Below are 13,855 nucleotides of genomic sequence, written 5' to 3' on the forward strand. Positions count from 1 at the left end.
AGTCAATATGTAAGGTTCTACATAAAGGGTGTGCATATTTGTGCTGCATCTTTTGGGGGAAATAAATATATTATTTGAAAAATGATTTTAACTGATTTCCATTGAAAATTATTATTACATTATTCTAACATTACACTATTAATTATTGTTTTATAATTAAAACACGGCTCAGCAATTGCATGATTAATTTTATACAGTCCCCTTTGGTGATCTTCAGCAACAGCTTGGATAGTTTTTGAGGGTGCTGTATACATATGCTTCGGAGGAGGGTGTGTGGTTGCAATCTCGTGGTCTTTGGTTTGGGGAGTAATTGCCTCATATTGGTGCAAAATTTTATACTGACCTTTTTTTAATCAGATCTACATTACATTACATTATTGGCATTTATCTTATCCAGAGTGACGCACAGTTGATTAGACTAAGCAGGAGACAATCCTCCCCTGGAGCAATGCAGGGTTAAGGGCCTTGCTCAAGGGCCCAACGGCTGTGCGGATCTTATTGTGGCTACACCGGGATTAGAACCACCGACCTTGCGTGTCCCAGTCATTTACCTTAACCACTACGCTACAGGCAACTCTAGTGCATGAAGCACCTGTGCAGCCTGTAAGATATAGGAGGACACTTATGTGGTTTTGGATATAGAGAGCAGGTACCTACCGTTTCAAAGATATCTCATGACCACACAGTTGATGGACTTTGGAAGTCTCATGCAAAGGACATAAGCAAGTTTAGTTTTGTTTCATGGAGAGTTTCTTGGATTCAAGACCAGGGATTTGTTCCACAAAGCAGGATTACTGAGTTAGATGGATAACTGAGTAAAACCCAGAGATCTGTTCCAGATTTTATTCAGTGAAGTAGTAGTAGTATAGTCGCTAATAGTAGTAGGTAGTAGTAGTATTAAAACAGAGATAGAAATCAAGACAGATTAAAATGGTAAAGTGGTGCTTAAGCCGTAATATTGATTAATTATATTTCAAGGGGGTTTATTGCATAATCTGTGGTAGAAATAATTTTTGAAATCCTTTTATTCAATTTGATCATCAGACCATTATCTTACATGCTCCTGGACATGAAAGAGGAATTGTATTTAAGCGTCCGAAACATATGATTCAATTGTGATGCAGCACAGATGCTTTCATCAGAAGGGGTCTTTCATTTATAGATTTTTAATAAATATATTTCTTAATTGCATTTTCTTTTCATGATGCAGAAGCAGAAAATCCCATCACTGAAAACTTTTTGTTTGAAGATGTCCAGATTGCCCAGAAGTGTTGTCATTCTCTTATTGTCCACATTTAACAAACACAGTACCAGACATAACAGTTTCAACATTTTTTCTGGCTTCAGATTTAAAAACATTATTGAAGGCATAACAATTACACATGTTTTTTCCTTATAAATACACATTATGTACAAAATAATCATATAAAACATAGAAATATCAGTGCTTCATAATGTTTAAATTAACATCAGAAATACACATTTAAAAAATATTGTATTGGCTCTGTAATTTCAGTACTAATTATAGGCAGTCTTGGTATGATAGTCACATTATCATCTTCTTATTTTAAATGTGTTTCTTTTGCCTTTATGGACCATGTTGCAAAAATACAACTAAATAGATCTACATCATGCATTCCAATGACAATGTGTTGTCTTTTGTGGTTCTGTGGTTTTCTCTGACTTCCTCACCCATTCTGTTATATTGTGCAAATAATCACAGAACACTGGTGTACAACTAAAGACCAACTTGAACTTCTTTTAAGGCTGTTATTTGTACGGTATACAATCTTCATGAGTATTGTGGAAAATTAAAACAAAGCATAATGCACTTAATGCAAGTATTGGACGGTGTAGAAATGGAACCGTTTCAAATAGCTTTTTTTTGTTTGTTTCTGTTGCATAGTGTTTGCACAGGGTAGAGGAGACAGGGACTAGCTAGTGTTTCTCCCATTGGATTATTGTCTGGTTTGCTCCCGATTATCACCGCAACGTCTTCAAACTCTTCCTCCTCCTCTTCGGCTTCGCACTGCTACAAAATATCCAGGACTCTGCTGCTTGTGCGGACTAACCGTTCACCCGTTGAAGGCTAGAAACATGAAGGACCCGTATATATCCGTCCCCACAGTACGCATTCTGACTTGCGTCAAAAACAAAAAGTTCAAAGACCACACGCTTACGCTCTCCAGTTCCCAAGTTTTTTTTTTCTCAAGAGCAGCGATAACAACAATAACATTTAAATAACTCCCAGTCTGGGCTTTTTTTTCATATTTGTAAACAGTCCAGAGGATATTCCGTCCTGATGGTGATTTTTAGTTTCCTAGTGGGATGCTTGCTGGACCCCTTCCACCGTTTATACCTGGAAAGGAAGAAGGGGGAGGTCAAGTTCCTGATATGTGGTGAGAAAAGAGGAACTGAAACCATCCCAGGAGGATAAATCAAACAGCCCTTCCCAGTACGAGCTACGCTATTTATCTCCGCTGGCACTCTGTCGTCCTCATGTTTAGCTTGGCAGCGTCTTCTCGAAATTCCTTTCATTTATTATGAAGTAAAAATACAGGACATCTCTTGAGACAGACCGAGACCATAACATACTAAATGTATATATTCTGGAAATGTAATTATATACGGAAAATAGTGTTTCACGTATCGCTTTCTTTCCCTCCCTTATCAATGTCAAGTTTGAGAGTGACTAGATCAGATCTTATTCTAGCTATTAGAAATGTCAATTCAGACCATTTGCATTTGGCATGTCTTCAGGTTTCGCTGCATATAATAACTGCCAGCAGGGATAAGCAGTGCAGACATTATGGGCAGGGCTATCTCTATTCTGTATTGCATGCTGATTTTTAGGCAAAAAATGTGTTGAAAGGTTAAAGAAAAACATTTACCTCGGTTGCTATGACACACTCATTCCTTTCCTCTGCTATTACAAACACAGACTGGTACTCGGAGTCCCACGGGGAACATATCGTTGATATTCTGCACTCCGGTTTTTCTCTGCAAACACAATACATATTACAAAAAGTACATGACCTTGCAGTTAACTGCTTTCCAGTATATGAGTATGCACTGGCTGATAATGATATAACAGCAAGATATATTAAGAGCTTAAGCTCATGTAAGAACTGGCATGTGGTTTCAAAATTTAAAACAGGCGATTAATCTCTTTAAAATGTCAATATATTTAAAACAAAAAAGTGAATGTGTTGGTCCAGGTCTCCATGGGAATGTGAAATTTGGCATGTAATGGGGATGTTTGTGGAGTTTGGCAGGCTCTCGTTCTAATAATGTGCTTCAGGGCTCGACCAGGTCGAACACACACAGCCAAGCCTTGGACAGACAATATTAATGAGCCATTCTTCCTCTTCCTCACAGGAAATAACATTACAAAAATACACAGAATCCTCCCAGCCAATGTGCAAGAGCCACACAGGTTTTCCGCCATGTTACTGTTGCTAGCACACTGGGACAACATCATGTGTTTGGTGGATCTGTGCCATTTTCTAGGCCATACATGAATATGCATAACTCTGAGAAATGCATTGTGGGATATCTGCTATCTTACCTGTACATTCTACTCAATGGCACTTTCTCTTCTAAAGTCCTTTCGTAATTATGACTTTTCTCATCCTGCAACAGTTGCGCCTTAAAGTCCTTGGTGGAATTGTGGTCCAAGTAGTAGTAGTTCTGTTTATAGTTGGTTTTGTCCTGGGTACAGTCAGAGTCAAGATCGACCTTCTTGTTGGTGTTTTTGAGCTGCTCGGGGGGTATCAGGTTGTCCTTCTGGGATTTGCTGAGGTTGTTCATGGCGTCCGAGTCCCGTTCGCCCCCCGGCCCCGCCCTGGGGCCACAGCGCAGGGCCACGATGGCCATGGCGGTCAGCAGGAGCAGGGCCACCAGGCCCACGCCCAGGGCCACAGCGGCCCACTGGAAGGGGTCGTGGGGCTGGTTGCCCGTCCCCACGTGACGCGTGGTGGGGAAGTAGTCGCAGCGAGGCCCGGCCGGCTCGGGCGGGCAGACGCAGGCCGTGGGTTGGCCGTCGCCCCCGGCGACACAGGTGCCCCCATTGAGGCAGGGGCGGGCGGAGCAGGGGTCGGCGGGCGTGTCGCAGTCGCGGCCGCTGTACCCCGCCGGGCAGACGCAGTGGTAGTCGTTGATGGCATCCTCACATGTCCCCCCGTTGGCGCAGGGGCTGCCCGCGCACTCATTGATGTTGATCTCGCAGCGCTGCCCGGTGAAGCCGGCTCGACAGCGGCATAACGCCACTCCGCTCTGCACCACGCAATGCCCACCTGCCGAACACACAGATATTACACCCCCACTCACCACATTCATATATTACACCACACCACGTCATATGTTATAAACACTACACCATGGCATATATTATAAACACCACACCACGTCATATATTATAAACACCACACCACATTATATTATAAACACCACACCACGTCATATATTATAAACACCACACCACGTCATATGTTATAAACACCACACCATGTCATGTATTATAAACACCACACCACATTATATTATAAACACCACACCACACCACGTCATAAATTATAAACACTATACCATGTCATATATTATAAACACCACACCACGTCATATGTTATAAACACCACACCACGTCATATGTTATACACACCACACCACGTCATATATTATAAACACCACACCACGTCATATATTATAAACACCACACCATGTCATATATTATAAATACCACACCACGTCATACATTATAAACACCACACCACGTCATATGTTATAAACACCACACCACGTCATATATTATAAACACCACACCACGTCATACATTATAAACACCACACCATATTATATTATAAACACCACACCACGTCATATATTATAAACATATGTCATATGTCATTCACCTGCAGGACTGCACTGAATTTAGTAGTGCTAGAATAGCATTTTACGGAATCTCTTGCACTTTATGCAGCTCAGGTCCTAACTCATAAAATGAGATGCCGTATGTTGTGGTCTTCTGTGGTCTAAAATGTTTCAATAGCAAAAGCGGGACATAATGTCAAACCTGCTTTTTTATCCGGACAAATATTAGTTGTCAAGTCATTATTCATCATATATTGAGGCAGACACTTTATTTCCATGTATAAATAAGAAAATATGGGACAAAATTATTTATAAACATTGCTATCAGGGTTTAAATAGTGCCTTTAATGAAGTTCCCAATTAAGCATCATTCAAATTTTTTGGGCCAGAAAGGGCCTGAGCACTCCGTTGTTGCAAAATGACCCATAATCCATAGCGTGGCCATTCACAACGAATGGAACATGTTGCTTCCATTCATTTGTACGAGCATTACAGCTAATGCTAGCGCCTGATGTACCTTGAATTTATTGTGTATTTGGATCCCTAATAGCTGCTGTAGCAACTACTCTTCCTGGGGTCCACAAAATAATACTGTAATAACTGTTAGTGTGGGAAATGGTTGCCTAATCCTAATCTGAAGCTGTAACAGCTGCTTGTGCGGGGGAGTTGCTATGCACGCACCATTGGCACATCGGAGCGACGTGCACTTGTCGACTATCTTCTCGCAGTTGAGGCCGGTGAATCCGCGCGGGCACTCGCAGACGTAGCTGCGTCCGTCGTCTCGCTCCCGGCACTTCCCGTTGTGAAAGCAGGACGTGTCAGCGCAGCGCAGGCTCTGCTCACAGTTCTGCCCTTTGAACCCCCGTGGGCATGTGCACTCGTAGCCCCCTTCCAGGTCCTGCACGCACAAACAAACAGGCTTCAGGACAGAGCCTCGTCGTTACAGTCAGTTATGCGTCTCACAGGGATGCCAGCTACAGTTGCCACTTGCACACCCTGCTGAAAAGAGCTGAAGGTTTTGAGACAGCTGGTAGCTGGTTGACCAGTTCAGACCAGCAACCAGCTTGACCAGTTTGACCAACTCAAGCTATGCTTTAAAACAGCTGGTAGCAGGACCAGCTATCAGCTCAGACAAGCTACCAGCACTAGCTGGTTGACCAGCTCATACGCAGCTAGACCAGCTTTATGACCATCTTGACCATGCTGGTTGACCAGCTCATACCCAGCTAGACCAGCTCAATTTTTAAACTGGTCAAGCTGGCATAGGTAGATTTGACAGCAGATGGTAGGGCACTGCACTGCATTAAAAACCACGCCTGTAGCAGGGTATGGTACTCAACAGACACTGTGTACAATATACTGAAAATGACAATCGAAGCCAGCTAAATGCATGAAGTCATGCTATTGGGGCTAAATTATGGTACATTCATGGTATGGTACATTCACATGTCATGTAAATATTATTCATGTGGCTGAATTGTTTTAACATTTCAAACAACACATTGTGGAAACGCAACCTAGGCCTACACCTAAAATGTCCCTCACACATCTGGTTAGTGGTCCTCCTGGTGGGTCTAGAGTGACAGAGGAAAAATGACAGAGACAGTCTGAGTATTCAAATGCCATCAGCTACTGCCACTTGCCTAACTGTAGACTTATATTTGAGCCTTAAAATACAAAAATACTGTAATCAACAAATAAAGAGCAAACATTACATACGTAATAACAATAAATAAGTAGATACATTTGGTTATAAGTACCACAAAGTCCCAAATACTCCTAATGGGTTTTGTACTCCAGTTTTGCTAGGGTCTGTATGAAATCCCACCTCCAGAATGTTTGCACTCTGGCCCTGTTTACAACTGTGAGAAACCTGCAAGCTGCATGTCAGCAATGTCATCAAAGGTGAAAGGTCACACTGTCACCTTCCTCTGTGTTGGAGAAAAGGTCAGTACAGAGGAACAAAAAACAAAAACAAAAACAAAAAAGGGAAATAGCACTTTTGACAGAGGTGAGGGGGAGATGCACTCTGTCACAAGCTATGTTTCCATCCAAATGTTTTAAGCGAATTTACAAAAAGGCGGGAAAAGAAAATGCAAATCAGTGCGCATTTCCATGAACTACTGTTTTGTGAATGTTCTGAAGAGAGCACAATATGATTACGTACTCAAAAGGTTGCCAGGAGCCAGACAGAGATCTGGGGGAGGGTCTCATGGCCAGCTTTTCCACCTCAGCCAAGCATGAAAACTTTTTCTTTCATTCATTCATTACCTAACCCACTTATCCTGAACAGGGTCGCAGGGGGGCTGGAGCCTATTCCAGCATACATTGGGCGAAAGGCAGGAATACACCCTGGACAGGTCGCCAGTCCATCTCAGGGCACACACACCATTCACTCACACTCATACCTACGGGCAATTTAGACTCTCCAATCAGCCTAACCTGCATGTCTTTGGACTGTGGGAGGAAACCGGAGTACCCGGAGGAAACCCACGCAGACACAGGGAGAACATGCAAACTTCACACAGAGAGGCCAACGGGGATTCGAACCCAGGACCTCCTTGCTGTGAGGCGGCAGTGCTACCCACTGCACCATCTGTGCCGCCAGCATGAAAACTTTTTTTTTTTGTGTTTTTTTTCTCATTTCCGTTGCGATTTCCATTGTGGTTTTCTTATTCGCAAAATCAAACTTGGACAGAAACCCCACTACAGCCGGAGCTGCTGGAGGGAAGGGGGTGGCGGCGGTTGGGCGGAAGGGCTTACCATGCACATCCCTCCGTTCCTACAGGGGTTGCTGTCGCAAAGCTTCACTCTCAGCTGGCAGTCCACGCCATTGAAGCCGGGCCGGCAGGAGCAGGTATAGCTGCCCTCCCCCGTGTTCATGCAGGTGGCTCCGTTCAGACACGGCTTGTGGTGCGTACAGAAGTTCAGGTCTGAGGACGAGAGCTTCAAAACGTTAGAGAAAGTGTTTGCGCGCAAACACCGAGCTTCACTCTTTACGCCCTTGTTAAAACTCTGAGACTGGATGCCACTTCCATCCACTTGGCAGACAAGTTTTCAAATATTTCCCTGTGTTACATTTCCTTAACCCAGCAGCTGTTCCAGCCTCTAAACCCTGCAGGACTGTGAGAGGTCACTCAACTGGTCGATTCAGACGACAGCAGATATACCACGGTCAAGCTTTAGCAGCCTGAAGACTCAAGACCACCCCTGAGAAGCCCTGTTTCTACTGTACCAAACAGTCACATTACTGCCTACAGGATTATGTCAAACTCCAGTCCTGGAGGGCTGCAGTGTCTGCTTGTTTTTTAATTGTTCTTGGCACTCGTGGTTTATTCAAGTCATTGATTGGCTAAAGAATCCACACACCTTGTCCTCAAGGCCTTAATTGACGGCTGACCGAAAGGACAGCACAAACACCCTGCTGACTCTGTGAAGTTGTCTTACCGTGGTTACAGTAGATGCCGCCCCAGCCCTCCTTACAGTTGCACTGCCAACTCTGTTGGCAAGTTGCATGCAGGCAGCCAGGGTATAGCTTACACTCATCACAGAAGACACCCTTCCACCCCTCTCTGCACCTACGGGAAACAAAGCAGCACAATCAATCACGAGCCTTCACAATCAATCGCGCACACAGCTGGCTCCGGTGGAAAATACACTGCACTTTTGCAAGAAAACGAAAGGCAGAGCCTTTCAAATGTGTTTGAAAAATCTCCCGCAAGTATACTACTAATCCTGAAAAGAAATCTTGCTCATGCTTTCAGAGGCTAATGCTTCCATGGACTTCGAGTGAAATGAAAAGGATGACCAATGCTAATCCGATTGGACACATGTCAAATGTGCTTCTGCTGCATACTTACAGGCACTGTCCTGGTTTGTCACAACGTCCATTCTCCTGGCTGCACCCTTCCAGACAGATTGCTGAAATGAAAAAGAGAAAGCCACACATTAGCTTCATTTCAGAGCACCATTCTTAGCACCATGACTATCTGACTTGTATGATTGTTCCTTAACAATAAATATAAGCCTACTGTGGTACATTGTGGTCCCTTTAATAGTTTTCTGGCAATAAAAATGCATGATGTGTAAATTAAGGGTAAACAATGAAAGCTACTGAAAAGGTAAAATATCTTACTGCCATGAATTATTTATGTCCATTTTAGATATTGCGATAACTAATTGCATTGTAGTAGATTGACCTGCCCCTCCCATTAAACGTGTTCAGACACAGAAATTGGTTGGCTTTGTAGTAATTACATTTTATGCGGGAGCACAGCCGTCGCCTATGGCTCTAGGGGGAAGAATACGGGCAGCTACGTGAAATATATAAATTGGAGGAGAACGGAAAATAGACATTTGATCTAAATATTCACCCACTGGTACACGATGACAACCCTTGTAAAATCTTGTTTTCCAGAAAGTGGATGGAAAAAATACACAAGTATTACAGTTTTCTAAATTTCGGAATATATGCTTTAAAATGTGTTCGTTTATCCTAAATTGAGGATAAAGTGACTTTTGATTTCAACTTGTTTTTAAAAGGAGGCTTGTGCTAAAGAAACCCGTCGATTTCACTGTTGTTGTCCGATTTCGTGTAATATTGAGCCTGACTAGTTATGCAACCAGGGTCAATTACGACAGGTTAGCCCAAGCCTGTTGTCAAGAGAACAGCTGCTCTTGTGTCGTTTGTTGGTCCATGCGAACCACATGTACAGCTGATACACTGCCCGCTACACAATCGACCCAGCGCTGGCACGTGGCAGATAATGAAGCCTGATTAAACCAACTCGTACCACTCCCCCATTAGGACGCATGGGATTAGAGGACATCGTACGCGCTTTTGCAGGGAGAAACTGAGAAGATTGGGTGAGGCAATAGGCTACGTGGAGCTGCCATGGAAGAGTCATGTCCATTGGCAACAGAAGTAAACTCCACGACTAAAATAAAATATTGGGGTAGCATTGGCCCTGCCAAACACTCGAAAATGTCATATGCCAAACTGACAAGTCGTTTTCAGAGAGGGTCCCAGAATTCCTTGCTACGCCCGTTTCGGTTTGCTAACTGTCAGTCGATTAACATTCCGACAACTGGGGCTATTACTATAGGCCTACAAATAATAACAATAATAATAATAATAATAATAATAATAATAATAATAATAATAATAATAATAATAATAATAATAATAATAATAATAATAATAATAATAATAATAATAATAATAATAATAATCAATCGACAGTGACATTTTACCAATTTCTTATAATCTTATTATATGTGTATTCATATTTTTACGTCCAGTATAGGCTGCAACAGCCTCAACCAGTTGGGCAAAATAATCTTACCAGTGTGAACACTTTTATATCCCCGTAACCCAATAGGCTATACGAATATTCTGCCAGTAGGGATGACATGACAGCGAAACAGGACAGTGGCTAAACAGCCATCATCCCACGCTCTTTACCCAATGACTCTCAACTCCGTCAATGCAATGCCGTGATTCATAAAGACAACGTTAAAATGGGCAATGGAGACGCTATAACGGCACATTACCGCATTACACATGTACGTTAATCTGTTAAAACGTGTGGTTCTGTAGCAAACGCAGTTCTCTGAAACCAGTTTATCGTTTTCTCCGGTTGCTTACGTTCATCGCAGTATCCCCCCTTCCAGCCAGGGAGACAGGAAATCTGCCCTTCAGGGTTGCAGATGTAGTGGCCAAAAAGGTCGTCCCTTGGCACGCATTTTTTGGAACAGCCTGCGCCGTAGTAATGTTCATTGCAGATGAACCGGTAAGAATACCTTAGCTCCGTCTGCTTCCAGGTCTGAACATCCTGAGACCACTCATCCCCTACTTCCAACTGTCTCCGGATTGAAAAATTGCTAATCAATAATTCGGTGTTGTTTGTGTCTGGAAAGAAAATATAGAATAAAAAACAAACAATTAAAATTTCTATTCCGCAATAATTATTTGTAAATATACATTTTAAACAGGCTATATGATGCCATACAGATAAGAACGCACACTTTTATCAAATTATCATATCACTAAATGTGTGTGTGTGTGTGTGTGTGTGTGTGTGCGTGCGTGTAATAGTGGCTGGTGCCCAACACTGATTGTAATTATGTTTCTGTCAAAGCCCAACATGCGGTTCTTTCAAGTGCATTGAGAGTGCAATTGAAATGTCCTCTTCCTTTATGTCAGCAAAACACTGTCATACCATTATTCTCATTCCAAAGGGCGGAACAGCAAAGGTGTAAAATGCAGGAAGGGGCAGTCAGAAGGTTTTGGCAAGGTTAAAGTATTCTCACCAAACAACAGTTCTCTTTCCCACGCCAAAAATAAACCCAAGGAAGTGCAATTGTGTCGAGAATAATCGAAAAAAAAAAAGTTTTGTAGCACGGAACAATGAATTAACGGATATGAAAGCAAGACTAGCTGCATTCATATTAAAATCATAAGCACAATAATAAAAAATGAATACCAACATATTAGTAAAAAATAAGTCATAAATCGTATATGTGTTCTGTGAGTATCTCTTGAAATCAATTTATCAAGCGTTTGAGCTAATGAAATGTATAGACATGTCTCCCTCTGGTGGCAAAAGTTCTACTTCACTTACCTGGTTTATTCGCAAAAGGAGAATACCAAGCTTCGATACGTAAAGAAAAGGATCCCTAAAATAATAAGGAAAGGTTGTTTCAGAAACAATATACATATGTCGTAAAGAAACAAACAAATAGCACCACCTATGACGATACATTACAGAATAACACAGATACATTATATAGGCTGTACTAAGTAATAGCCTACAAAACATTACATTACATAAGTGAAAGTGAAATAAACGAACCTAGATTTTCTGGTTATTAATTAGAACATAAGTCTTTCAATATAAAATTAGTCCACTGTTTGAGTTTAATCTGGTCTAAAAGTATTAAAGTAAAGATCCCAAAATGAATTCAATAAAATACACATAGTACGACTTGAAGGGTCTTACCGGCAATGTAGCGTAGAACGGCAGGCGGATTGGTGAACTGAAGGTACCACCTCCCATTGCACTAAACGAGTTGGACCCCAGAACTGAAGTGATGGCAGTACCGAAGGTGCAGTTTTCAGGAGTCACCACAGCCTGATAGTTCTTCAGACAAACTCGAAAAAATGTCTTGCAGTCGGGTTTGCACGCATTTCCGTTCGCCAGCAAACCTTTGCTGTTCTTAAACTCGTGGAGATCGAGCTCGAATGCACCGCGTTCAAATACCTTAAGAGAAAAACAATACAATTTTAAATACAGTTGAATCCAATGTTCTCTCTGGGAGAGGGATTAATACCTATCAGTGCCGTTATTACGACACGTCAGTTTGCCAAGGTTGTGTGAAAGATCAGTTTAATCTAAAATTTACCTGCGTTGAAACTGTAATGCTGAGTGTTGCTGAAAAGATGAACCAAAATGCCATTCTCTCCGTTCTGTGAGCAGCTACAATATCCTCAGAAAACCCCTTTCCCCAGTTGCCAGGACAAAATATGAAAAAAAGAAGGAAAAAAAGATATATCCTTCTTCAGGCTCACTTTGTAGAGCCCCCCACTCCAAACGATGAAGCGCAGGTAATCCAGGTTATCCAGTTGCCCAGGTTGTGCGCAAAGTCAATATTCCAGAGCAGGTCTCTTTCTTGTATTGGCTGTCGTCAGCTGGCGTACACTCCAATGGTGTCAATATCACCGTTGTGTTTTGCAAATTCAGAAACGCTTGTATTTTCTTTGGGGAAAAAAACAATAATGCGCAGCAGAGGCGCAACATGCAAGGCTTTGCCTGCAATTCCTCAATGAATAATGACTGGCCTTCTTCAGTTTATATAGCCTACTTGCTTCTATCTGCGCTGCTCATTACATATACAGTCTGCCAGTAAACCCCTCCCCCTTTCGTATTCACACCCACCTCTACAGATGACCAGCACTTATCCTGTTTTAAAAACCCTTAATGATAACCAATGGATGCGTCTGTCCATTAACATATTGGCATATTTCCACCATGCAATGATCACTATACAGTTATGTACAGTCAAATACAATAACATCAAACCGGCTGTTTTGTGCTAATAGTGTAGAGTACAGGCAGTGGTTCACTTTGTGCTATTGATGTGTATCTCTATATTAACATCTCATGTGCAAGATGAAATGATTCACACATTCGCTAGGACTGATCACAACTCCTCTTGTTAATGTGGTTAATTACCATATGCAGGAATCACGTTTTCCCTACCATTTGGTTCAAGGTTGAACCGGATTTTTTTTCTCCCATGCGAGGCTTGAAACAAAGGACGATGGATATCTTCATATAATAAAAAAATGAATTAATCCAGTTAATTCCTTTTAAAATATAATTGAACATCTCTTTATTTTACAAGTAATTTCTGCATGGCCTGGATTATTTTAGGCTAATGGACTCAATTCAAATGAATACAATTATAATATGCCTGTTATTAGAGGAACATGTGTGCAAGAGATATAATTGATGCCCTAATCAGTCAAATATATTGAAAGCAGTGGTAGAATATGTACTTAAACCGCAATAATTCTGGGCTCTTAATTCTCATTGTGTTATTACGTGGGCTACATGTTGGAATGTCGAACCCAGTTCAGATGTAAGGTTAGTTTGTTGGCTATTCGATTTTAAACTGAGAGCTTACTGCAGCGCGTGCAGGCGAGTACTCCGTGCGCCTGTCAGGCTCGCGGGGGTGATTGCCTCTTTATTGTTGGGTCGCGTGCCCCTCATTAGAGCCAGGCGGAGTCGTATTTCACGCGGCTTTCTGAGTAATATTATGCATGCGATGGGGAGATAACCGTTCAGCTATATGGTAATGAGAGCTTCAATCAGAATACTTCTCGGAAATCATAAATCCCCGTACTGGAAATTTGAATAGTATAGTAGCTACTCAGTAAAACTACAATAAAACCAGAGTGGATTATTTATTTCAGAGTGTTGCT

The 13,855-nt window shown here is 42.0% G+C and overlaps 1 protein-coding gene across 1 annotated transcript; it reads right to left on the reverse strand.

Moving 5' to 3' along the window:
* Positions 1-1,092: 1,092 nt before the first annotated feature.
* LOC133128556 (delta-like protein 4) lies at positions 1,093-12,675 on the reverse strand. Its single transcript, XM_061242183.1, has 11 exons — positions 12,274-12,675; positions 11,871-12,131; positions 11,493-11,547; positions 10,517-10,780; positions 8,730-8,790; positions 8,317-8,447; positions 7,633-7,802; positions 5,551-5,767; positions 3,569-4,295; positions 2,892-3,000; positions 1,093-2,359 (listed from the first exon to the last, which is right to left on the reverse strand). The coding sequence occupies exons 1-11, from the start codon at positions 12,325-12,327 to the stop codon at positions 2,354-2,356; spliced, it is 2,055 nt and encodes a 684-aa protein (XP_061098167.1). The 5' UTR covers positions 12,328-12,675; the 3' UTR covers positions 1,093-2,353.
* Between the last annotated feature and the right edge of the window lie 1,180 nt (positions 12,676-13,855).

This window comes from Conger conger, chromosome 5 (assembly GCF_963514075.1).
Source record: "Conger conger chromosome 5, fConCon1.1, whole genome shotgun sequence".
In the NCBI taxonomy this organism is placed as follows: domain Eukaryota; kingdom Metazoa; phylum Chordata; class Actinopteri; order Anguilliformes; family Congridae; genus Conger; species Conger conger.

Coding starts and splice junctions, on each gene's coding strand:
- LOC133128556 (XM_061242183.1), bottom strand. CDS start 12,327: ATGGCATTTTGGTTCATCTTTTCAGCAACACTCAGCATTACAGTTTCA. Junction 8,448..8,729: donor GACAAACCAGGACAGTGCCT/GTAAGTATGCAG, acceptor TGTTTCCCGTAG/GTGCAGAGAGGGGTGGAAGG. Junction 7,803..8,316: donor CGGCATCTACTGTAACCACG/GTAAGACAACTT, acceptor TCTCGTCCTCAG/ACCTGAACTTCTGTACGCAC.